The 24,750-nt window shown below is 38.5% G+C and overlaps 1 protein-coding gene across 1 annotated transcript; it reads right to left on the bottom strand.

The window, feature by feature from the left end:
- Positions 1 to 11,303: 11,303 nt before the first annotated feature.
- Positions 11,304 to 24,540, bottom strand: LOC139950630 (trypsin-2-like). The gene is made up of 5 exons (XM_071949407.1): positions 24,400 to 24,540; positions 22,216 to 22,378; positions 14,044 to 14,309; positions 12,717 to 12,859; positions 11,304 to 12,270 (listed from the first exon to the last, which is right to left on the bottom strand). The coding sequence occupies exons 1-5, from the start codon at positions 24,449 to 24,451 to the stop codon at positions 12,082 to 12,084; spliced, it is 813 nt and encodes a 270-aa protein (XP_071805508.1). The 5' UTR covers positions 24,452 to 24,540; the 3' UTR covers positions 11,304 to 12,081.
- Between the last annotated feature and the right edge of the window lie 210 nt (positions 24,541 to 24,750).

Genomic DNA, 24,750 nt, shown 5'->3' with positions numbered 1-24,750 from the left:
CGGTCACTTTTAGACTCCGTAATATATCAAACTGTGCATTTGATTTGATTTTAAGTGGAAACTTTTGGCTTACCGACTGTTTAATTAAAAACAGACACCCAGTTAGTCTTATAAGCCCAGAGTCACTACACAAGAAGGGAGCCACCGCTATTGGGTGATGTGGAATTATGAACGAAAATAGGTATATGGTTTGTATTACATTTTTTTATTCTCAAATTGTCACGTACAGAACGAGACATGATCGATGAAACCATAAAAGGTCAGCATTCAAACTTTTCAAACTACGAGATATTGCTGTCCAATGCTGTAATAAGACTATATTCAATGACCTTTGCAGGGTCGTCAATCCGTCTTGAAAGTATGGGGACATTACATTTACGGCGTGGGGTCCGGGGCCCGCTTTAGGGCCCCGGGAATTTTTTAGTCCGTAGATGCTCTCTGGTGCAATCTATGGAGTCTGAGGGGTGATGTTCCCCCTCTCAGATTTAATGCCTATTTCAAGCTATGATGCACCTATTTTTGCTATCATGGTTTATTGTACCTAAAAAACAACTCAATTATAGCTTCGTAATATCCATTTTGTTTCTGAATTCTTATGCTCAGACGGCAGTTCATCCCTGGTGGGTATTAAAGATGGAGCCTGCTATAAAGCGGAACGCGAAGCAATTTACGGCCTTGGGTCCGGGCCTAAGGGCTCGGGCAAATTTTGCATTCTAGATGCTCTGAGGTGCAATCTAAGGCCAATAAGAGGCATACAGAATGGCACAGAACATTTGTAAAATGTGAGCAGCAGTAGAACCTTTTGAGTTAACAGGATCTTCAAGTTCGGATCTATGAACCAAGTTTTAGGGGGGAAATCTGTCGAAGAGTGAGCACACGAGTGCGAAACCTTTAAGGCATGGGTCCGGGCCCGCTTAAGGGCCCGGGAAAATTTTGCATTCTGGATGCTGTGTGGTGCAATCTTAGGCCAATAAGAGGCTTACAGAATGGAACAGAACATCTGTAAAATGTGAGCAGCAGTAGAATCGTTTTGGTTAACAGCATGTTCAGGTGTTAATCTTTGACACGACTTTTAGGGGACAAATCTGCCAAAGAGTAAGCAGGCAAATGCGAAACTTTTACGGCATGGGTCCGGGCCCGCTTAAGGGCCCGGGAAAAATTTGTATTTTTAGATGCTCCGTGGTGCAATCTTTAGGCCATTTAGCGGCCAAATGGCAAACGAAACAGAACAATGGGAATATTGTGTTCCAGTGCTTCACAGTTCCGCAGTGCAAAACATGAGTTAGTTTCATGATAAAGGTGTGTCAAAAGACACGGGGAACAGTTGATAATGTGTCCCCCACCCTTCGAAAATAGGGTGGGAGTTCACGTTCCTTCCACTCTTTCAGGGCGTAGGTGCAAATCTGTCAACGATGGACCATGCGTGTGGGAAGCCTTTACGTCGTTAGGTAAGGGCCCGATTAAGGGCCCGGGGAATTTTGCAATTTAGATGCTCTGTGATGCAATCTAGGGCCAATTTTGAGAGGGGACATATGATATAGTGTCCCTCACCCTTCAACAAACTGTGTCATCCTTTGCCCACAGGATTAATGCCCATATAGGGACACCGGGTTTCGTCTTACACAGGGCAAAACTTGGGCTTCATGATAAAGGTGGTCAAAAAGGTGGGGGGACATTTGATATTTTGTCCCCACCCTCCAAAAGGTGGGGGGACATGTCCCCCTGTCCCACCCCTGATTGACGCCCATGGACCTTTGCAATGATTACTGACCCAGTCTGCTTATTCATTCAGCACTTAAAGGCAGTGGACACTATTGGTAATTACTCAAAATAAGTATTATCATAAAACTTTTCTTGGTGACGAGTAATGGGATTTAGAGCTTCAACTTCGTGTGACAAGGGTGTTTTTTTGTTCTTTCATTATTATTTTGCAAGTTCGATAACCGATTGAGCTCAAATTTTCACAGGTTTGTTATTTTATGAAATGCATATGTTGAGATATACCAAGTGAGAAAACTGGTCTTTGATAGTTACTAAAAGTGTCCTTGTAAAGGCGTGTATAAAGGAACACACAATCACACGCCATAATCCAATCTACGTTCATTCGACATCATTATACGAGAAACCGCGAATATTATGGTAGAACGTTCCAACAAGATCATGCGGTAAATGTACCCACGTATACTATAGTTAGTAGTAAAGCCTGAGTAAATTCGAATGCGACCATTAATACCCCCTTCCCGATTGATAGACAAAGTTAAAAACTACGGGAATATCAAACAATAGATGAAACGGGTATCCATTCACTGTACAAATGAAGGGAATTTCCAATCCAGACATGTATGTGTACAGTGCATGTCTACGTTGTACATCGATTTTGGATATGACATTCCAATGTACGGTATCTACATGCTAGCTCCATGCGTTAACATGTACGTCCCGTCTTCCGGCTTTGCTCACACCACCATTTAGTACACAAAGCATGTACATGTATGGTTGGAATTACACGTGAGAAAGTTAATGTGGATAAAATATACCAATCTGGTGGTTTTATCTTCCCTTGAAAGAAATACTTTTAATTTGTTATCGCCCCCGCCCCTCCTCCCGTCCCGAATCGAAAGCTCCCTTGTATCCCGACTGGGCCCCTGTCTTCACCCACAATGGTAATAACACGTACATGCCACTTAGATCCAGTGATTCCATTGATACAATGATAACGTTGGATAAAATGTCTAGCCTGAACATCTGACGTCATATTTAGAGGCTCGTGAATAAAGCCATAGACCGGCCCTCCAGCCGGCGTATACATGCCCGTTTGACCTATAGTCATTTCGCATTTATACGGGGTCAAACTCTATAGCGGACGTGATAGGAGTGTACTGTTTTGACATCTATTGAAAGGTCACAATACTGTGCACGTTTATCCAATGATTTTATTGTATCTAATGGAATCGCTGGATCTGAGTAATAAAGACAGGAGCCAGGTCTACCTCGTGTCGTACAAATAGGGAAATTATTTCAACATAAGAGGGCGCTTTACTTTTACCATAAATATTTCATCCTTATACCGCACGAACTAAACATGGACGCGTACACAAATACGGGGTTTTGCTCGACGACAAGCTGAATGATTTCTCCCAGCACACAGATCATGTAAACAACAATAACGTAATGTGTCCGTATGTTAACGTTTTGATTCTTGGTTTCTTTGTTCAGCGTTTGTATTTAATACACTTGATGCATTGCACTGCTTACATAAGGTATTCTCGGTTAGTTCATCCGTCCAAATAAGCAATTTTGTCCCCGTCCTTTGGAGGAGACATATATATTATGATGATGGTGCTGGTCATCAGTTGGATTGCGAGTGACATCGCCCTGATGAATCTTGAGAACTCTACAACAGTCAATTCTAACTCTGACCCCAAACAGAATCTCCCTTAGTCCACCTTACAAAGATTTGAAAATGCATGTTAGTAGTGTTAGAAACCTTGCATAGTATTAAGTCTAATTTTGGACCTCAACAATAAAGAGCGCCACCAAGAGTTTGTACTGTAAACAATCGTTATGTTAGGCTAGCGTGGTGGCTCGTTTCGCAAGGCACCCCACTAAGTAACTGCATGAACTTGGATCTAAATTGTTCAAGATAAAAGTGTGGGGTAAAGGTGTTGTTGTTCTTCTTAGATTCAGGTGTTTGGGTGAAACATCTGGATTGCTAAAGACCTCGAATTAATAGATTCGTTTCAACGAATCCAAAATGTATGTAGATGTTACCTACATTACTAGAGGTACGTTTAAAAAGGGGCGTTGTAAACATGGTTGGGACTAATTGTCCTTAAGTTTGAAAATCGACCCTACACCCGGTCAAGTCGCTCTTCCTCTATTACCGAGCAACACAAGTCAGCCATCACTGACCATGTTGAAACCACCAACCACACTAATAAATGGGACAATGCCTCGATTAATGACACAGAACCTGACAAAAACCACACTATGGCTAAAGGTGGTAAATAGTTTGTGAACGTTGTAGGAGAATGTGTACGCACGTGGCTGTATGGATGAGCACTATGATATGAATAACAAACAACATACAGCAACTACATAATCGTATTTCCATCATGCAAAGTTTTAAATCCTACTGAAGCTAGCTGTTGCTGGAATCACACCAATCTGTCCAAATTCGTTGAAACGCGTAGCGGGGTAATAAATGATAAATTTCATATGCGGAGTATTTTCACACTTTCGTGTAAAATTAGTGGTAAGAGTGCGGATGACTTGTGTGCACAGTAGTCGTACGATGTGACAGTGTGTATACGGGTGGGTCATGCGGTGTGATCGCACGCACCACGAACAGGGTATACGGGTGGGTTTACAGTGGCGTCTTTTCGGAGCGAATAATGCGACTGCCTTGAGCAAGGCTATCATGTGGTTTGATTATGAATTTGGTCAAGCTTATCGAAATATTAACGTTTTTACAGACGAAATAAGTATGTTATCTGTGTTTGTTGACAACATTGTGGTTTTTTTTTTATCTAAGAACAGGTGCAGATACAATATTTTTTCCTAAAAGATACCATTGATGTTTTAAGGAAACCAAGATATCTAATCAATGGAATTCGTCTCTTTTGAAAAACTATTGTTGGAAAGCAATAGACGATGTGACCTCTGACGTCACACGAAAACCATAACATGATTCGCGCGCATACCGCCGGACAAAACCTTTGTATTTTGGCAGCCAGCTAGAAAGTGTACGCAATCTTACTACGACTACGCAACTCAGTGCCCGGCGAAACATGACGTATATAGTGTTTTGTCAACAGAGGGCGGTTTAAATGTAAACAACGGTCACATCGTCTATTGATTATAGTCCAACCGAATGGTCTCCCGGACCAGGTCTAAAGGGCAACTAGCCTCGGCCACAAGATGCTATGATTTGAAACCCCACTAAGGGCTTAACCATTTCAAAGCTGGAGGGGTGTTGTGTTGAAAGAAATCATTGAACAATTATATTTTTTGCATTTATTTCACTTTTTGACCCAAAATCGGTACCGGTTGTGCAACAGCAACACATGGAGTCTAAACGAAGATTTCCAACTACTGTCCATCGATTAACGTTTCAATTGCGTTTCAGTTGCGTTTGAATTGCGTTTCAGTAGCCGCTACTAACATTTTGAAGATCATGATATCAATTTGTGAGTCATTATAAAACACACACAAGCTGATCCAAAACACAGTAAGGGTTTTATGTCATTTTCATTTGAGTGAGTCCTTAAAAAAATATATATATATATTTTACTTCCAAAACACATTAATTTAGCAAAACAAAAGTAATTCATGCATATTATAACATTTCTCATAAAATTACATTCTTGTCTACTTCGTCTGTTTTCGCAAAGTCAACTATAGTCAACCGACGGAACATTACAGAGTTCGGTAGTTTAACAATTAGACGTACGTATGATTAATCAAATTTACTTATGGTTCTGTTTAACCGACAGTGACGAATTACGTTTTACCTGAATAATAATTATGCATTAATAAACCAAAATACTTAATGAAGATGAAAATGGTTGACTTGCTTTTCTGTTAAGCATTTTTTTAAACTTGCTCTATATCTTTTGAAAATCTTTGTTGCAAACGACTTCAAGAAAGCCCGAGGTCCGCCCAACGAGTGTACCCTAGGTCCTGACCCACTTACTATTGAAAGTCAATGTACAAAGTGTTTGCTCTTACCGACTGGCAACTGTCTCCGTAAATTAGAATTGACATCCTCAAACAAAATGTCTCTTTGTTTTTCTTGAATTTTCCGTTTTTGTTATCGATTTGAAAAAGAAAAAAAAATCCCCATTGGAAAGCAATGTGGCAGTTCAAATGTGAAGGACAATATCACTTTAGAATTAATGCATGATGAAGATTTTCGTATACCGTTTTCGTTAAACTTGTTATACATCACCATTCCTTCGAAATAAAAAGATAAACAAAACAAGTATTTGCAGAGATGATTACTTCATAAAGACTGGACTTCTTTGACGCACGTTTGAGGTACACGTTTGGTAATTACTCAATATAAATATAACTTAAAAACTGACCTTGTAACGAGCATAGCAGAGTTGTTAACAGTATAACACGTTGTGGGAAACAACTCCCTCTGAAGTAATGTAGTAATGTCAGATTGTTTGTTTTCTGAGTGAATGCTTTGTAAGAGGTGAACACTGTTCAACTGTTAAGATTTATTGTGAAATCAACGTTCGTATCGCTTTCGAGTTTGCAGAATATATAAACCGGTGTGGCGGTTTCTGTCTTCCGCCGTGTTCAGTTTTCCGGGTGACGTAGTCGGACATTTCAACACGTTGTTCGAACGGTTTTAGCTTTACGGCGTGTTCAATTTTTCCGGGTGACGTAGCCAGACAAAAATACCGCCGCGAGTACCTGGCGAGTACTGTAGTTTATAAAACAAAAAATGGTAATAAATAAATTTAATAAACTAAACCAGAACAATAAAAACATTTTTCTGCTTCTCTGACGCTCGTTCGGTATATGTACCACTGGTTAAATAAATGATAATTTGCTTTGTCTTCACACCAAATTCTCTCATACGATCCACGCGTTCGCCGCTCGTTGTACTCGTTGATGCCGCCATGACAGCTACCAGAGACTACTGGATGACTCAATACGGCACTAAAAATGGACTAGTTTCGCTTGCTGTGCGCAGGCATCGCATGACGTAATGTTACCGTATTTGGTCATTCGAAAAACTGAACACGGCGGAAAGTTGAAACCGCCACACCTGGCTTAAGTCTTACCTGTTTTATAGCATTGTGTCAAGCCGACGATTTCGTCGTTTTCTTTTGTGACCTACAGTGCGACACCTTTTATACACGTTGAAAGAAGCATGTGATGTAGCACACAGAATTCACGCAATTTGCTACAAAATTTACTGGTGAATGAAAACCCAGTCAGTGACAACATTCTTAAATTGCAAAAATTCTCAAATAAGAAGTAGTTTCTTTTAGACTTCTCTCGGGTGCATTTTTTCATGACTTGAAAATGGGTCATCTGTGTTTTGTTAAGAAGATTTAAGCTTGATGTATGAGTAAAATCGTCTCCGTACACATGATGATTTAGTTTGAAGATGATGTCACTTATGAGTAAAGTGTATCGTAAACCACTGCGGGTCCAGCAATGGCCCCCTGCCACAGAGTAATTCAGGACAACATCGCAGTGCCGATATACAAACGCTGACTTCTATTGAAGAGCAAAGATTTGCACCATGCCAGGGCAGTATCATGCATGCCAAGGTAATTCTGGAGCCGAGACAGAAGGATGATGTAATCAACAGTGTCGATGACATCACTCAAGTGTAAAAGTTACTTGCGGTGCTGTTAGCTTACCATTTTCGATTGCTTTCGTGGCTCACACTGACTGGCTCATATTCTGCCCCAAGAATTATACCTGTATACTGACTGGAACACGTCGGATAAGGTTGAAATCATAATAATTTGTGACAGGAAATGCCTATAAATTACAACGTCGGATGCACTCGTGTCGGCCTAGAGGGAAACAATTAACCACAAGAGGGCGTTGTACAATTTTAATTTGCATGTTTTATAGACTAGGCCACTGTCTTTACGGATAAAGACAGGTAACAGCTATTAATATCCAGTGATTCCATTGGGTATAATGATACCATTGGATAAATGCATTGACTAAAAGCTACCGTACATGTGTTTGTTTTGATTGTCTGAGGTCACCTCGGTTGGCCAATCAAAATACAGATATGGAAAGCTTACTTTCGGTCGTCCGCACGTGTGTGTCCCCTTGTGTGGTGGTATGCATACAGTAAATGCTTGGTGGATACGGTACTTGTTTGGTAATGTTGGTGTAGAATTTGTGCGTATCTCTATGAGAGGTCAAAGGTCAAACCTCACGCCGGTTTTTTTGCCAGTCTCTGGCGTTAGTCACGAGCCTCGAAGAACGACGTCAGACGTTCAGGCTACATGTTTTATAGATTTGTCAGTGCGCAATCTGTCAATCCGACGTATATTTTACCGCGTGGGGGCACTCTCAATATCGTGTTCGTCCTCTTGCACATTCTTAATTAGGTTTCTGTTACTTTTGTTTGTGTCACAGTTTTAAGTTGCTTTTGAGGTGGGGTGTAGTTGCTCCTTTAAAGATCCCATTGTCCATGATGGACATGATGCCTGCGGTTCCACTCTTTAATATTAACATGTGAATTACGCCAGCTGCCTCCATGTACTTTCACCTTTGACCTCATTCGTTACAAGTCTTATTACTATTAGTAGTATTATTATCGTGACAGCAGTGTACTGTTTGGGCATATGGAATTTTCATGTCACTGTACCCAATGGAATCACTGGATCTGGCAGCAGGAACCTGTCGTTATTTTTGCGGATAAAGACAGGGGAGACATTTAAGATAAAATAATAGAATAGCCAAGTCAATGGGTTCCTCCCGCCTCTATTCGTATAATGGTCTGTTGAATATCCTTTCTTGTGCAACATTCAATGCCGTATGATGACGTCTTCACATTGTACAGCGCCCTGTGGACTAACAAGTGGATCGTATTTCCAGGCATTTTGTTCTAGGGGAATGCAAGGAGATAAATTGTCTTTCTTATTGCAGCTTTTTCAAATCTTAGCATGAAGAACATTGTCCTTATCGGGAAACCTAAGGTTTGTCAAATGCATTACTTTCAGGTTACCTATACATCAATTCATATCTTCTAATCCGACATTTTTTTCATGTTGAGTCACACAAATTGCGAAAGTTTGTTTTATTGTTGAATCTTGTTTATTGGTTGGTTGATGGTGACATATCCGAAATCGGACAAGAGTTTCAAGCCAGAGGTGACCTAATTTGCATATTTAAATTAGGTGGTAATTAGCAATCTTTAAGGTCAGTTATCTCTAAAACTGTTCATTTTATGGACAAGGTTTGTGTTAGAGGTGAATAGAAACCTGATCTTGATAGTCTGAAAAACATATTTTTAGACTCGATTGACCCTTCCCAAATAACTAGGTCAAAGGTCAAGGGGTTAAACACAGTTTTCTACACTCAAGTGCATTTACATGGCATATCATGACAGTGTAATAAATACCATGAATGAATTCTTCGGGTTCAATGAATCCCCATGTACCAATTGACCTCCATCAATGAAATTCAATGACATAACATTCACTCAAATGACCTCTCTAACCAGCAAGGTCAAAGGTAAAGGTGTTTTTTTAAATATATTTTTACTTTGCCTTGAACACCCAGCAGGGTGGATACATGCGCATTACAAGTCTTATTGTTATTAAGATGTCAACTTCATGTGTTTCAAAAATCGACCAGAGCTGGATTGTTGTCCTTTTCTCTGGTAGCAGATCTCACCCCCCCCCCCCAATCATCAGGTTTGCTTTGTTTTTTGTCATTGCACACTTAGGTCTGCAAGTTAACCCGGTGTAGAAGTGGGTTCTTGAACCATCAAATGTTGTGTGTAGTTATTTGATTGTGTGACACTTTGAGACTTTTGCAACCTTGTTGAGTGGCCGCAAATCAAGGTTTATTCTGACTTGGCTGAAGATTGACTACGTCATTGCGGTTTCTTTTAGGTGTTCTTAAAAACTGCAATAGGGGTGGCCTGATATAGTTTCATTATGCTGATCGATGTATGTTATAGCTCTCCGTCGGTACTGTTGTCCCTGTGTCCATGGCAAACGTTGAAGAAAGCAGCCACAGTTCATAGACGATAGACACACCTGATGCAATGCCTGAGTGGAGAAAACCAATTAAACGCATGTTTGACCCCTTGACCTTTGACAAGTTATTTGGAAAGGGTCAATCGAGTAAACAAATATGTTTTTTAGAATCTCTGGGTCAAGTTTCTGTTCACCTCTAACACAAACCTTGTCCATAAAATGAGTAGTTTTAGAGATAATTGACTTTAAAGATTGCTAATTACCACCTAATTTAAATATGCAAATTAGGTCACTTCTGGCTTGAAACTCTTGTCCGATTTTGGATATGTCATCAATAACCACCCAATAAACAAGAATCAGCAATAAAACAAACTTTTGCAATTAGTGTGACTCAATAGTCTAAATCTGGTCCTCTATAATGTTGTTATGGTCTTTTTCGGAGTAACAACCAACTTCCTTCCAAATGTTTGTGCCCGGTGTGGCGGTTTCAGTCTTCCGCCGTGTTCAGTTTTCCGGGTGACGTAGTCGGACATATCATCACGTTGTTCGAACGGTTTTAGCTTTCCGGCGTGTTCAGTTTTCCGGGTGACCTGTCAGATACCGCCGCGAGTACCCTGGCGAGTACTGTAGTTCTCTCAGCAGTGACCCCAAATTGTTTATTATTACGATTCTTTTCTGTGTATAGTCACATAATCTCTTGCCCCATCTTTACATGTATTCATGGGTACAACTTTAGGCAGGTCACACTCCGCTTACATAAAAAACAACTCATACGATCCACGCGTTTGCCGCTAGTTGTACTCGGCTCGTGGACGCCGCCATGACAGCTATCGGAGGGTAACGGACGACTCAATACGGCTCTAAAAATGGACTACTTTCGCTTGCTGTGCGCAGGCATCGCATGACGTAATGCTACCGTATTTGGTCATTCGGAAAACTGAACACAGCGGAAAGTTGAAACCGCCACACCGGCGTTATTTCAACACCAATTGTTGATTCCTATGCCGAGGAAGACTGCCATTCGAGGGCAGCAAACTGTGCAGTTTTCATGAACAACAATCTGAGTAGTTATTTAGAGGGCATTAAATCATCTATTGTGAAGGCTTCGCCCAACGAATGTCTATCACTGGTTCGTCTTTAACGACAGTCGCCCAAATGATCTTAACACCATACAATGTGTGGGTTCAAATCCCCAGCCGTGACACTTGTGTCCTTAAGCAAGACACTAAACCATTGCTTCGTCCTTCGGATGGGGCGTTAAGTCGTTGGTCCCATGTGTGATGTAACGCATGTAAACAAAACAGTGCACTTATCGACACGAGAAGGGGTTCGCCCCAGTGTTCCTGGTCCGATCGGCAGCAAAATGCGCCACAGCATCTTGTAAAGAGTTACATTGTGCTATCAGAATTAAGTCTCATAATTCAAAAATGTAGTCCCACATCTGTCAGAAAATAATGTACGTATACAGCCCCAGGAGCGTCACTGTGTGACGGACATGTACGCTATATAAGAAGCCACATTATCATTATTGCCTTTATTATCATGAATATAAACTTTTGAAAACAATATCAATCAAATAAAAATTCAAACACGGTAACACAACAGTTATTTTTATTGCACACGTCATCTGGTTTTATTGTTCAGAATACCTAAGTAGGCTATGTCAGCTTAATTCAAAAGTTACTTATTAGGGAGACGTGGATAATTGACTTGTGGTTGAGTAACATTTAATTTCGGGAGGCTGCACGTGGCAGACTACACAGCTGGTGTTGTTTGTCTTGTTTGTTAGCTCGTTAATCTTTTCTGGTTGTAGAAAATCAATTTTTTATTTTATTTGTACTCGTTCATCACATTGTTCAAAGTATGAAACTTATTTTGTGTTGTTTGCCTAAAATACTGCTTTTTTGGTTTCATATTGCAGAAATCATGCAACTTTTCTTGACTTCCCTAAATGTACAGTTATCTGCAATCGCCTGCCGTTTTCCCAAACGACTTTCTGTGATTGTGATTGTGATTGTGATTGTTAATTAAACATCTTCCACAACATTCGGTCTCCCTGTTATTATTGTTTTAATAAACTCGATCAAAATCCAGTAACACTCTAAACTAAAAGCTCCCATCTTAAAACTGATCTAAGTCCCGTGGTGCCTGACCCGTTTCTTGGAAAGTTTGACACGGAATCTGTTTTAAAACGAAATGGGTCAAACTGACTCAGGATCCGAGTTAAAGGTCCCATTATTTATAACCACTTTCTGCATCATTCTAAAAGCAAGAAAGGGCACAATTTATGGGACCCGGGATGCGGATAAATTGTGCCCAGGAGGTTTTAAAGCTTAAAACATAATTCACCAGAAATAATCAGTCGATAAATGTGAGCTAAGTTTTATGCACATTTGACTTCGCCATTGGTTTTCTGCTGAATCCAGTCACAATAGTTTGATATCTTTGTGTATACTCCAGGATGCGCGGCCTCTGCGCAGCCGTAGCCCCAACTCACAATACCGTCCAGCAGCACACCTTCCTGATGGGAGTTGGGTGCGAAGTTACTGACGATTGGTCCACCGCTGTCACCCTGTGTAAATATATAAGGCCCAATCTTATAAAGTAATAGTTGTCAGCCCGGGGATGACGTCGCGCAATGGTAGTGCGCATGACAAGTAGAATAGCTCCCGGGGAACTATTACTTGTCATGCGCATTTACCACTTGCGTGAATATTCACGTGCGCGCTTGGTAGTTCGCAAAATTAACACCTGGCACGTGATGATGAATGGACCAATGAGAAGTCGAATTTCTGTCATGAATATGTATGAGGTAAAGTAAAAATACATATGAAGTGTCTTCATGCGTTTCTAAACAAGGCTCAACAAAATGCATTACACAAACACAAACAAATAGTTATCATACTGAAATTAGGTCACTTACAGAACCAAAGTGTAATAATGTTGTAGTTAGTGATCGGCTAATATATACTAACAATTTAATAATGGCATCGAGTGGTACTGAACTATTTGTTTTACCTGGCAAGCATCTTTTCCTCCTCCTGCAATACTAGCGCAGAACATATTTAGACTGATGGAGCCGTAAGCGCCCATGCACTCCTGATGACTGTTGGCGTATACAACCACCTCATGCAGTTCATCTGGAGGATCCCAGGTGCTCGCTACAATATTCAAAAAAAAAAAGGAAAAAGAAAGACACAAATATATTCCAATTGATATGAAGTGTCTAGTTTTGTTGATAGGTCAAACGTCACAGCAGCGTAGGCATCTGGTACACTTCCAGCACTGAACCTAATACGATGAAGATTTACCAAGAAGTACGTACGTGTTCTTCAAGAACATCTCTCGGTAGATGACGCAATCATCTACGAGCATTCTAACCCGGCAAGTGTCGTGGCAGTGTCGTGGCCGAGCGGTTAAGAGCACCAAATTCAAACTCTGGTGTTCCTGATCAGCAGAGTGTGGGTTCGAATCCCCAGCCGTGACACTTGTTTCCTTAAGCAAGACACTTAACCATTGCTTCGTCCTTCGAGTGGGACGTTAAGCCCACGTTAAGTTATTATTATTATTATTATTATTATTATTATTATTATTATTATTATTATTATTATTATTATTATTATTATTATTATTATTATTATTATTATTATTATTATTATTATTATTATTATTATTATTATTATTATTATTATTATTATTATTATTATTATTATTATTATTATTATTATTATTATTATTATTATTATTATTATTATTATTATTATTATTATTATTATTATTATTATTATTATTATTATTATTATTATTATTATTATTATTATTATTATTATTATTATTATTATTATTATTATTATTATTATTATTATTATTATTATTATTATTATTATTATTATTTTTATTTTTATTTTTATTTTTATTTTTGGTATTATTATTATTATTATTATTATTATTATTATTATTATTATTAATATTATTATTATTATTATTATTATTATTATTATTATTATTATTATTATTATTATTATTATTATTATTATTATTATTATTATTATTATTATTATTATTATTATTATTATTATTATTATTATTATTATTATTATTATTATTATTATTATTATTATTATTATTATTATTATTATTATTATTATTATTATTATTATTATTATTATTATTATTATTATTATTATTATTATTATTATTATTATTATTATTATTATTATTATTATTATTATTATTATTATTATTATTATTATTATTATTATTATTATTATTATTATTATTATTATTATTATTATTATTATTATTATTCAAAGATAACAATGGCAAAACTCTCTCAAAAACTTACGGTCACGGTTTCCCCATCCGCTAACAAGCAGTTCCAATCCCTGCTTGGGCTCACTGGAAGCGATGCTGATGTATTTCACATGGCTGTTAGTTATGGCGGGTGTTTCAAGATGAATCAAGCCGATGTCGTTATCCATTGCTACAGAACCTTTGCCCCATTTCTCGTGTAGTACCCAAGTACCCTTGATAAACTGCTGGTTCGGACCATCGTGTTCACTAAGAGTGTGATACCCGAGGCCAACGTAGTCTTTCGTACCATCTCCATTGCTAATAACAAATAATTGTAATAAAAAATTAATTGAATACATAATAAGTAAGTCATAAACAAAATAAAATAAACCGCACTGTACTAGGTGGACAAAAATCGGTATTACGGCCGGTTTACAGTCGGTCGCGCGTTGGTCGGGCGATAGAAATCTTGACACGCGATCCAAAAAGACACTGCTTTTATAGGCCTCAGCGATGACTATAAATTTCCATCGCTCGACCATCGCACTACCGACTATGGGTGCGTTCGTTTAGCTTCCCTGGGTCGACCCCGATGTTGCGTATTCTATTTTTTTTCCAGGACGAACGTTGGCACCCAATTACCCCACGTTCGTCTTCGAACCAGGAAAAACATTAAGACACGTCACCACGTGAGCCTTCCCGTGGTAACGTCAGTGCACCTCGGGCCAGCCCCAAGAGCCCCACTTGTGGATAGTTGCCAGAAAAGATTTTAAAGAGAGTCTTAACATTCTTAAAACGTACAAGAGAAATCTAAAGAACTTCACTTCTAAAGCAAAAAAAACTAGACTTCAAACAGATGCCTTTAACTTGATGTAACAAAATGTTGATGTTCATTTTCCTTGAACCCACTGTTAGTAAACGCTCATGGTACTGAACGTTTTTTTGCATAAATAGCCATTAAGTTGGATTAAAGGGACACACTGGCCGAATTGGGCTATTTGGGCTACAAAATAGACTAAGATAAGACTTCAACGGTCTTCCAGGAATTAAGAAGAACAGTCCTAAAACAAAATCATCAAATTTAGCCTTTTTTGAGCATAAGACAAAAACGCAGGTCGCGTGATTGTTCTAACCCAAAAGTGGTACAAACAATCACGTGACCTTCCGGGCTAGTTTTACTTACTTAACCAAACTTAAATCTTTTTTTTACAAAAAAATTAACGAATAATTTACGAAAAAGATCATGTATTCAAATTATCGCTACAAAATGTAAATAATGGTGAAACATATAATGTAAGATTCGCATTCAAAGAGTCCGTGTAACGGAAGCTTGTTATAATATGGCCCCACGGCTTGGAGCAATCAGAACGTAAGCCTCGGGGCATATAGCGTACCGCACATGCCGTGTCTCGTGGGGGGGGGGGGGGGCTGCAGGTATAATTCCAGGCGCTATGAACTCCAAGCGTGCGGGTCTCGCCGTTAGCTTGGGAGGGGTTGGGAGCCAGACATCAAAGTACATGTTTGTCATTGTGGGTTTGTCAGTCGGTACACCTCGTGTCGATTCCGTTATTTCTTATGATCGCATAATGCTCTGTTTTGTTTCATGGCTCCTAGTTTCTTTTTGTGAGGAGTTTTCAGGTAATTAAAAAAGATTGATTATGTCAAAACGTAGGAATACCGCATTTTGTTATATTGACAGTGTTATTGTGTGAGTAGCTTAAAAATGGATCGAGCCCCGATCGTAAAAAAGGACAGGTGAATAAGAATTTTGTAAAAGGTTGAAACAAAAATAATGATTAAACAAAATTTCATCAAAGCATTAATTTGTAAACAAAATATAATGTTTTAATTCTTTGAATGACGTTTTATTTTTGAGATTGTTGAGGTATTATTTGGTTCTGTTCCTAGCGACGCAAATACTCAGCTACGCTAACGTTCCTTCAAGTTACGCTATAATATCAACAGGTACGTTTTCAAGCCCGAGTCAAGCTACGCTTACGTTCCAAAAATTAAGGTTACGTTCTAAGCTACACAGCTACTCAGCTACGCTTACATGCCAAGTTTTGCTTACGTTCCTTCAAGTTACGCTATAGTAACAAAAGGTACGCTCTCAATCCGAAGTCAAGTTACGCTAACGTTCCATACGCAGCTACGTTTACGTTCCAAAATACCCAGCTACGCTTAAGTTCCAAGATATGCTTACGTTCCAAAAAATATGGTTACGTTCCGAAAGATATGGTTACGTTCCAAGCTACAGAGCTTCTCAGCTACGCTTAATCCAAGATACAATTAGGTTCCAGATACGCTATTATCAAAACGTATGCTTTCAATCCCGAGTCAAGCTAGGCTTACGTTCCATACGCAGCTACGTTTACGTTCCAAAATACCCAGCTACGCATACGTACAAAGATATGCTTACGTTCCCAAAAATATGGTTACATTCCAAAAGAAAAGGTTATGTTTCAAGCTACGCAGCTACTCAGCTACGCTTATACAATCCAAGATATGTTTAGGTTCCAGGTACGCTATAATCAAAAGGTACGCTTTCAATCCCGAGTCAAGCTGGGTTTATGTTTCAAGATCTGCAGCTACGCTTACGTTTCAAAATACATTCTCACAAGGACGCTTTTGAATACCTCAAGATGCACTCCCCCCCCCCCCACCCGAGATAAACAAATCTTTCACTGTGAACAGGGCCCGTTGATCAGTTTCATCTGTTTAGCAGAAAATACTGCTTACAAATTTTCTTTACTGTTTAAACATTTAGTCGGGCGCCAGCCAAAAGTTTTCAAATTTAATTAAAATTTGGCTGGTAATCAGTTTCAGCTTTGCAATACTATTTTGTGCTAAGCAAATTTTGTGCCACTATGAAAGGCATTATGGAATTGGGTCCTGGCACGTCGGGGAGCACGTAACGCCACGATCGCATTCCGAACTGTACCATTGCTGTGCGGTAGTATGCTAGTTTAATGAGGCCAGAAATGCTTTATTTACTTGTCCCTGTCCCATCATATTCTGGGTTAGTTTCTTTGTGTTCTTCGTGACGATCTTTGGATGTACGTCGAAGCACGAAGGTCTACCTCCATCGTCGAAGGATTCGCCTGATCCGTGTATGCTGGTTGTATGGATAGACTGGATCCTTATGCTGCGTCATAGTAAAACGTTGCTATAAACAAAGCACCAGTCTACTTACAACATTGTGCGACAATGTCACGAAGATTTGACAGTTGCAACGCCTGGAAACACGTATACGCTGGCATTTTACCGCTTTGGTTTTTGTTAATCATTTTCCACTAAATATTCGACATTTTGATGATTTTTTTTACAGCAACCATCTATAAAAAAATTATTTATGATTCTACACCCCGAAATTGCGTAAACGGTGAGCCGGTGTGTCCCTTTAGTCTTGTCTTTTTTGTAAAACAATTGACTCTTTCTCGCTCACAATTAAATTGTAAGATTTAAGGCGATGCACAGTAGGCCAGAATTGAATCAAAGTGCGCCAAAATTACATTTCAACATACTTGTGATTAAACTTATATTTCAACATGTTTATGATGACAAGTTGGTTGTATAGGGTTTTCAGATACGTAGAATTCGATGGTCATGGTTTTTTTTTTTTTTTTTTTTTTTTTTTTTCTTTTTTTTTTTTGGGGGGGGGGATATAACCTAGGCATATCAAACACAAATTTTGTGATTTTTTGCGAAGTTTGTTTTCATAAAGGTTTTAAAAACAGCACTCATGAATTGTGGTATTTCTTTAATGCTGAACAGTATGACCGCTGACACACGCACAAATCGTTACACGCGGTTGAGTCAAAACAGGCGTCTCTCGTAGGGGTTTAGAACTTCAAAATTGAATAATTTCCAAAGTCATAAAAAGTTGCAACCAAATTTGTTTTTAGACTGTTTATGAAGGTTCATAATTCTGGAAAAAAATAAGAATTAAAGCGGCAATCGGCAGCATTTTATATTTCCTTCGTCTCTGATTAAAAATATTGACAATTAGGACGCGTTTTATGGAATTTCTCAGGTTTTTTCAAAAAGTTAACATTAATTAAACTGATAAATTTAATTGTCATGAAATATAGACTACAAACAACCATCGACACGGTTTTTATAGCGTTATCTTTTATTAGATGTTCAGGGCAGCAAGCTAAAATATCCATTCATTTCAACGGTTTTGTAGCATTTGTTTTACCATTTTGTGACTAATTAAAGTTATAATTCGTAATTTAAGTTTTGTTTTTCCATTAATTCTGTCATATAACATACCCCTGGACCATTAGGAGCTATACAATATTTTTTTGAAGTATTGATTTTTGAAACAATCACCAATTGCATGTTTTAGAGCAGTTTGATCTTGACCTGGCCCACTGTGCGACGCCTCATAAAACAATTAAAACATTAACAAAATAGCGTTGATTTTAGACGTTGACCGAATTTGAGCTGTTCCGACCTACCGTCGGAACAGGTATTGTTTTCGTCGAGTTTTTCAAAACGTTTTAGAAACTTTGTTCTTGGTTTCTGCCTAAACGACATAGGTTTAATGCACGATATTTATTTATTCGTAATCTAAGAAACGGTATAAATGACAGACTTGAGTTATATATGGAATCGAAGCTTAGTACGTGACCTAATCACTAAACTTGGTGTTGTTTAATTTCTTAATCAGTTAGCTGATTTATAATGACATGAATATTTAATTAGGCAATCTTGTTAACACCATATTTCCCAAAATAAACGTCCGATTTTCAAATTGTTTTCAGATTTTGATTCTCTGGGTATTGAACTTGTGCCAAATGAAGTAATTTTTTATGTCACGTCATCTTGAAATTATTTGTCATAAATTAATACACTTATTATATAAGGAATAAAATCACTCAATTTGTGTTGATGGATCGATTGGGGCCGCGGTTTACCGCGGGTGCTTATCACCCAGGTGAATCTGAGTTCGAATCCTTCCGGGAATTTCGACGAAATCAATATTATCATGCATACATTTTACCTTTTTTGTTACAAAAAGAAATATGTACCTACATTTAAACAATCAGTACAACATGTTCTTATTTTTCAAATTTGTGGCTCATGAGATGCTTCTTTCCTGGAAAATAAAACGGATCTGGTTTTGTCCTCGCGCAGCACGATCTTTAATGGGTGTACGCACTATGGAGGAAGTTCTACGTACATGTACATGGTTCTTCGATTTACGTACAACCACTTTCTCGTTAATAAATAGCGCTATTTTTGCAGTTTTTCGCTCTATGTATGTTGTCAATCAACACAAAGTGCCAGCCTTTTCGTTTCTAAACCTTATCACTGAAGACAAACCTATGGGAAACATACAAACTTGTTTCTTTACTTATTTGGCTTCGCTCAAAGGCATCATGTACGAGGAAAAGTGGACCTTGCATGGACGAATACACCTGCCTGAGATTTGGAAGTTTACACGGCATACACATTGTATAAATGACCATCGAAATGGTAGGCCTACTATCAATGCATGTAAAGACTGTAAGTGTCTTGTGGTGAATCATAAAGATGTAGTGTTAAGTGTATACTTGTAATTTTAACGCCTGGGATTTGGAATGATTTACGGGTGAAGTAACTTTGTTCGCACCGGGGACCAGTTGCCTAAACTAATTCCAGTGTTTCGCTTTACTTTCGGAAATTAGACTATGACAAATAACAACTCTTTGACAGGAATACAAAATCAGAGATTTTATTATACTGGTCGACGTTTCTCTGGTGCTCTGGTGGTTGAGTGGCTCAATGTTATAGAGCTGCTTATAATAAATAGGCAAAATATTTTGCTTTATAAACTGCAGAAATTGAGCAGAATACCTGGATTCACAAATTGCAGTTTGTACATGAGGAATGGTATTTGCTGTGTTTAGCTGCTTTTTGTGTTTAGTTTGGTCTGGTCCTGGGCCATTGGCTTTAAAAGGAAAGACTCGCAGCGCTTCAAAATTAGGGAATTGTGCTTACGCTAAGCGTATTAAATTTTAACATCTGGGCACACAGGGAATGTGTTCTTGATTAGCGTGACAATTCGCAACAAACAATCTACTGCGATTGCTATTGTGCTCAACTCCTGCGTAACATTCACTGCAAAAACAGTGACTTAAAAAATTGGTTTGCTTTCGCAGGATAACCGTGCTTTTCTTGTGCAAAAGTAGGCCAGGGCGACTAGTGTGGTTTAGTGTTTAAGTCGCGACTACAAATTAGTATTAGAGTCGCGACTACTGTTTTTCCCCACTCCGTTAAAATTGTGCCTACACGTTGACTACAAAAAAAGTCCCGATTACCTGTTTGGTGAAACAGTTGTACTGGACACTACTAATCGCAACATGTGTCGCTTGCGGCACATTGCGGCACAAATCTTGAGAATCCGTAATTTATCTCAACAAGTGTCGTAGTTGGGTTTGAGGTGCGACTAGTCGTGTAGTAAATTTCAATAGTCACCTAGGCCTATCATGATGGGAACTTGCATAATGAAAATTCCTATGGGAATGGGCCCAATTTCATGCTCTGCCATGGAAGCAGAAAATCAGTGCTTATAGCAGAAGCAGTGAATTCTGCGCTTACGTCTGCTTAGTAGGGATTCCTTTCGTTTGTGCTTCCAAGCTCGCACATTATATTCCGCGCTTGCACAGTAAGCGGAATATGGTGAACGTAAGCGCAGAGTTTGGTGGCCGTTAACAGTTCAGTGGAATCCACTCGTTCTACATCAAACATCAAACCACCTACAAAATACAAGGATTTTATCCTTAACTGGTTTGTCACATGACAATGGACTCTGAAAGTACGGCATTGAACTCAAGAAACCGACAAATCAAACAATCCTGAGTCAAATATTAGGTTTTCTTTACATTTATTCATCTTGTTAATCAAACTTTTGAGATAACATTTCAACTGAACAATTAAATAGGAAAAGGAGATGGTGATATAGAAAGACCACTCATCTTACATACCACCCTCTATTGATTAGTGATTTGTTTTTTGTTTCAGCCTGTTCTTCTAAACCATAACGAGTTAAATCATTTATCAAGCTTTGAACCTAAGCTTAATTCCTAATGAAATTTTGTTTTTAAATTCTTAATTCATCAACCACGTGACCCTCATTTGCATATTTAATTGGGAAATCTTTGAAACACCAGATCTCCAGAAGTAAAGGGCCGATTTTTAACTTGTTTGTAGTTTAAGACTCCTTAGGGATAGGAGAACAATTTGTAAAACCGTGACCTTAATTTGACCTCTACTTCCGGGTTAACCGGAAGTGGGAACATATCTCCAGAACTACTCAACCGATTTTCAATTTTTTTTCAGTTACAAACTCCTTAGACATTATTATTGACTGTGAAAACCCGTGACCCCATGTTGACCTCTACTTCCGGTTGAACCGGAAGTGGGACCATATTTCAAGAACTACACAACCGATGTCAATCGTTTTTTAGTTATAGACTCCTTAGGCATAATAGTGACTTTGAAAAACCGTGACGGGGAGTGGGACTATATCTCAAGAACTACTAAACAGCTTTGTTCACAAACACCTAATGTCTAGTTTTATTTAATTTTATTTTAGGGAGCTGTGAACAGGTCACCCTTTGAAACGCACTCCCAATTGAACGAATTGGGTTTGTGGATCCCGCTAATGTGGTTCGATTATTTTTTTTTTCGTGAATTCTTTTCTGGAGTCCTTGTTAAAAAAAGAACTCTGTAGAGAGTATTATTAAATGTGTAAGCAACCCCACAAGAGCAGCTTAACCTCGCTATTAATAACGCATTCCTTAAGCGTACCACAGCACGACCTATCACCACCACAACTGTATTCATACGTCAATATTGTTTATTCAACCAAGATCGGGCAGTTTGGGTGTGAAATATTATTCCATGAAATGCTTCACTTTTGAGAAAACATTAAAACAATTATCAATTCTCGACAACGAGAATTACGGATTATATATATAGTAAACACATGTCAAGACACGGCCAAACGTGCGGAAACAAGGGTGGGTTTTCCCGTTATTTTCTCCCGTCTCCGATGACCAGTTGAGCCTAAACTTTTACAGGTTTGTTATTTTATATATAAATTGTGATACACGAAGTGTGGGCCTTTGGACAATACTGTTTACCGAAAGTGTCCAATGGCTTTAAGGAACTTGATTTATTTTTGTTAATTACATTTTCTTCGCAAAACTGTTAGCAGTCAGTTAGTACTTACGAGCAGTGTGCAGCGCTGACAACCCACTCGGGGTGAACTAAAGTACCACCACAGAATTGGTATTTGTACCTGTCCATTATGGCTACCTGGTAGGGTCGGCTGTGTGCGACGGACTCATGTCCACCCACGATGAGGGAACCCAAACAGCTTGGGATCAGCACAGCTGAAATAGAAAAACATTACACATTATAACCACAAAAGTAACGTTGCGTAGAAAATACAAAATCCTCGATTTAGTTGTTGACAAGGTCGTTAAGTAACCACAGCCCATAGGATTTGGCTCAGGTATTATGTTAAATCTCCGTCTGGATTTGGGTTCGGGTTAAGGTTATGGTTAGGGTTAGGTTTAGGGTTAGGGTTTATAGGGTTAGGGTTAGGGTTAGGGTTTATAGGGTTAGGGTTAGGGTTAGGGTTAGGGTTAGGATTAGGGTTAGGGTTAGGGTTAGGGTTAGGGTTAGGGTTATTGTTGGGGTTAGGGTTAGGGTTAGGGTTAGTCGTTTAGTTTAAGACCAGTTTGAACGACAACGGCAACGAATGATCTTTGATTCATGTAAGATGTTCCAACCAAAAAGGAAAAGAAGTTCACATGGATTTAAACAGACTTTAAATGTAAGAAAAACAACCACTTATAAACACCCTTCTCGTGTGCTTTTCAAAAAAATACGCAAAAGCCCCATTAGTCACCGCTCATGTGACGTCGTTTGTGTGAGCTCCGTTTTGTACAGCCGCTTTGTTGCAATATCAAGGTATAACCAATGACAACCAGTCCACCCGCAGAACACTCGATTTAATGAGTCTCCTATGTGATTTATCTGCGCAAGTGGGCGTGATTTTTCATGCGTGACCTCGGTTTGAATACTAATTAGTACACAGGGCTTCTGAAATTCAGTCTTTTTCGGCCTTTTCTGGAAAATCTCAACCAAAATATTGTACCAGTAAATTGAGACAAAGAGCATATCTGTCGTTAAACATTAAAAAAATCCGTGCAACTCAATTTTTAAAAAGAGAAATTTGTACGTGAAAAATGGCTTCAAAACCGGAGAAAACAAGTCACAAAAACACGGCAAATTTTCTCGTTATGAACATCGGCAACAGTTCCCAATTAGTATGTATGGAAAGATTATTTCATATGCTACCTGGAAATGTTTAAACTGAGACCGGATCGTTCCTAGTCCTCAATCAGCCTATGGTATCGACGGCCGCTTTTGTTGTTGACTTACTTAGGCTTGGCGGTCGGGGTGCCATGCCACGAAAACCGGCATGCTGCCCTGTCAGTCGATGATGTCATCGTCATACAATCACCCGTGCAAGAAAACCATTCTGTCTAATAGTTGACTTTTTCGTAATGTGAGATTTGGATTTACGGTGGAAATTGCTGTTTCCTGACTGGACTGGGAACGATCCGGTCTCGCATTTAACATTTCCAGGTAGAATGTGAAATAATCTATCCATACATACCAATTTGGGACTGTTGCCGACATTCATAACATGTTGATAAAAAAATGTTGATAAACACGTTAAGATTTCTTTCGTATTTCTTTTAACATTTTGTTTTATTCAAGCTGACACAAGCAAGGGCCCACGCCGATGGCTACGCCAGAGTTATGGTTTTCTTAGTGTCTACGAACACAAACGATCCCTGTACAAATAGGTGAGCAAGTTCCAATGAGAGCAAGAAACTCAAAATAAATTGTTTGCACCAATCGGTTTTAGATTTCACTTCTAAAATTTGATCCCTTAACTCGGCTTTTGTTTTCATGACAACAACCTTTTTTATATAGGTATTTGACTATTTTGTTTTTTGTTTTTAATGGGACTGTTTAGAGAAAAAAAAAAAAAAAAAAAAAAAAACATTTTCAAAAACATTATGGTTAAAGGGAAATTATACCATTTTGATTTGGAACCGTCAGATTGTGTCATCTATTTAAATGTATACAATAAAACTAAACCGTGAACATTTATTTTTGACGAGTATAATATTGTTTTAGTTCCATTCAAAGGAATTGTTTAAAAAAAATGACCAACAGTTGCTGTGCCTCTAACCAGGTAAGAGTTCAACATGTTGTGAAACAATTTTAAAAAAAGTTGTTCAATCCCTCCAACAGGGCAAGTTTTATAAAATAATTTGTCTGGTTTATAACAAGCTCATTTAGATAGATAGGCCCCATAATGAAAGAAACTCACCGAGCGCAAGAAGAAGTCCCTTCATAATGACGGTTGCAAGGTGGTCGATCATTCAGTTCGGCTGAAGTGTAAAGACTGCAAACCGTCAGGTAACTTATATAGACTAGATGTTCAATATGCCATGACGTCTTTCGTAGGCAGTAGGCCTAACCCTTACTGTTATGTTATCTCCAGCAAAACCTTATAAATTACTTTACTAAAATGATACTTGTTATCTTACAATGTGGCACAATCATGTTATCTTAGAGTGGGAGAACTTTATCTGGGTTGAACAAAATTATAAAACAACAAAAGTTTGTTGAATTGGCTTCTTGATAACGGTCAGACATGGTGCATCATAGTCAACTCGAC

The sequence above is a fragment of the Asterias amurensis genome, chromosome 18, assembly GCF_032118995.1.
Source record: "Asterias amurensis chromosome 18, ASM3211899v1".
NCBI classification, from domain to species: Eukaryota; Metazoa; Echinodermata; class Asteroidea; order Forcipulatida; family Asteriidae; genus Asterias; species Asterias amurensis.
The sequence above is the reverse complement of the archived record's forward strand: the minus strand, read 5'-3'. Positions and strand labels throughout refer to the sequence as shown.

Coding starts and splice junctions, on each gene's coding strand:
- LOC139950630 (XM_071949407.1), bottom strand. CDS start 24,451: ATGATCGACCACCTTGCAACCGTCATTATGAAGGGACTTCTTCTTGCG. Junction 14,310..22,215: donor GTCAGCGCTGCACACTGCTC/GTAAGTACTAAC, acceptor ATTTGTTATTAG/CAATGGAGATGGTACGAAAG. Junction 12,860..14,043: donor CGGATGGGGAAACCGTGACC/GTAAGTTTTTGA, acceptor TGAATATTGTAG/CGAGCACCTGGGATCCTCCA.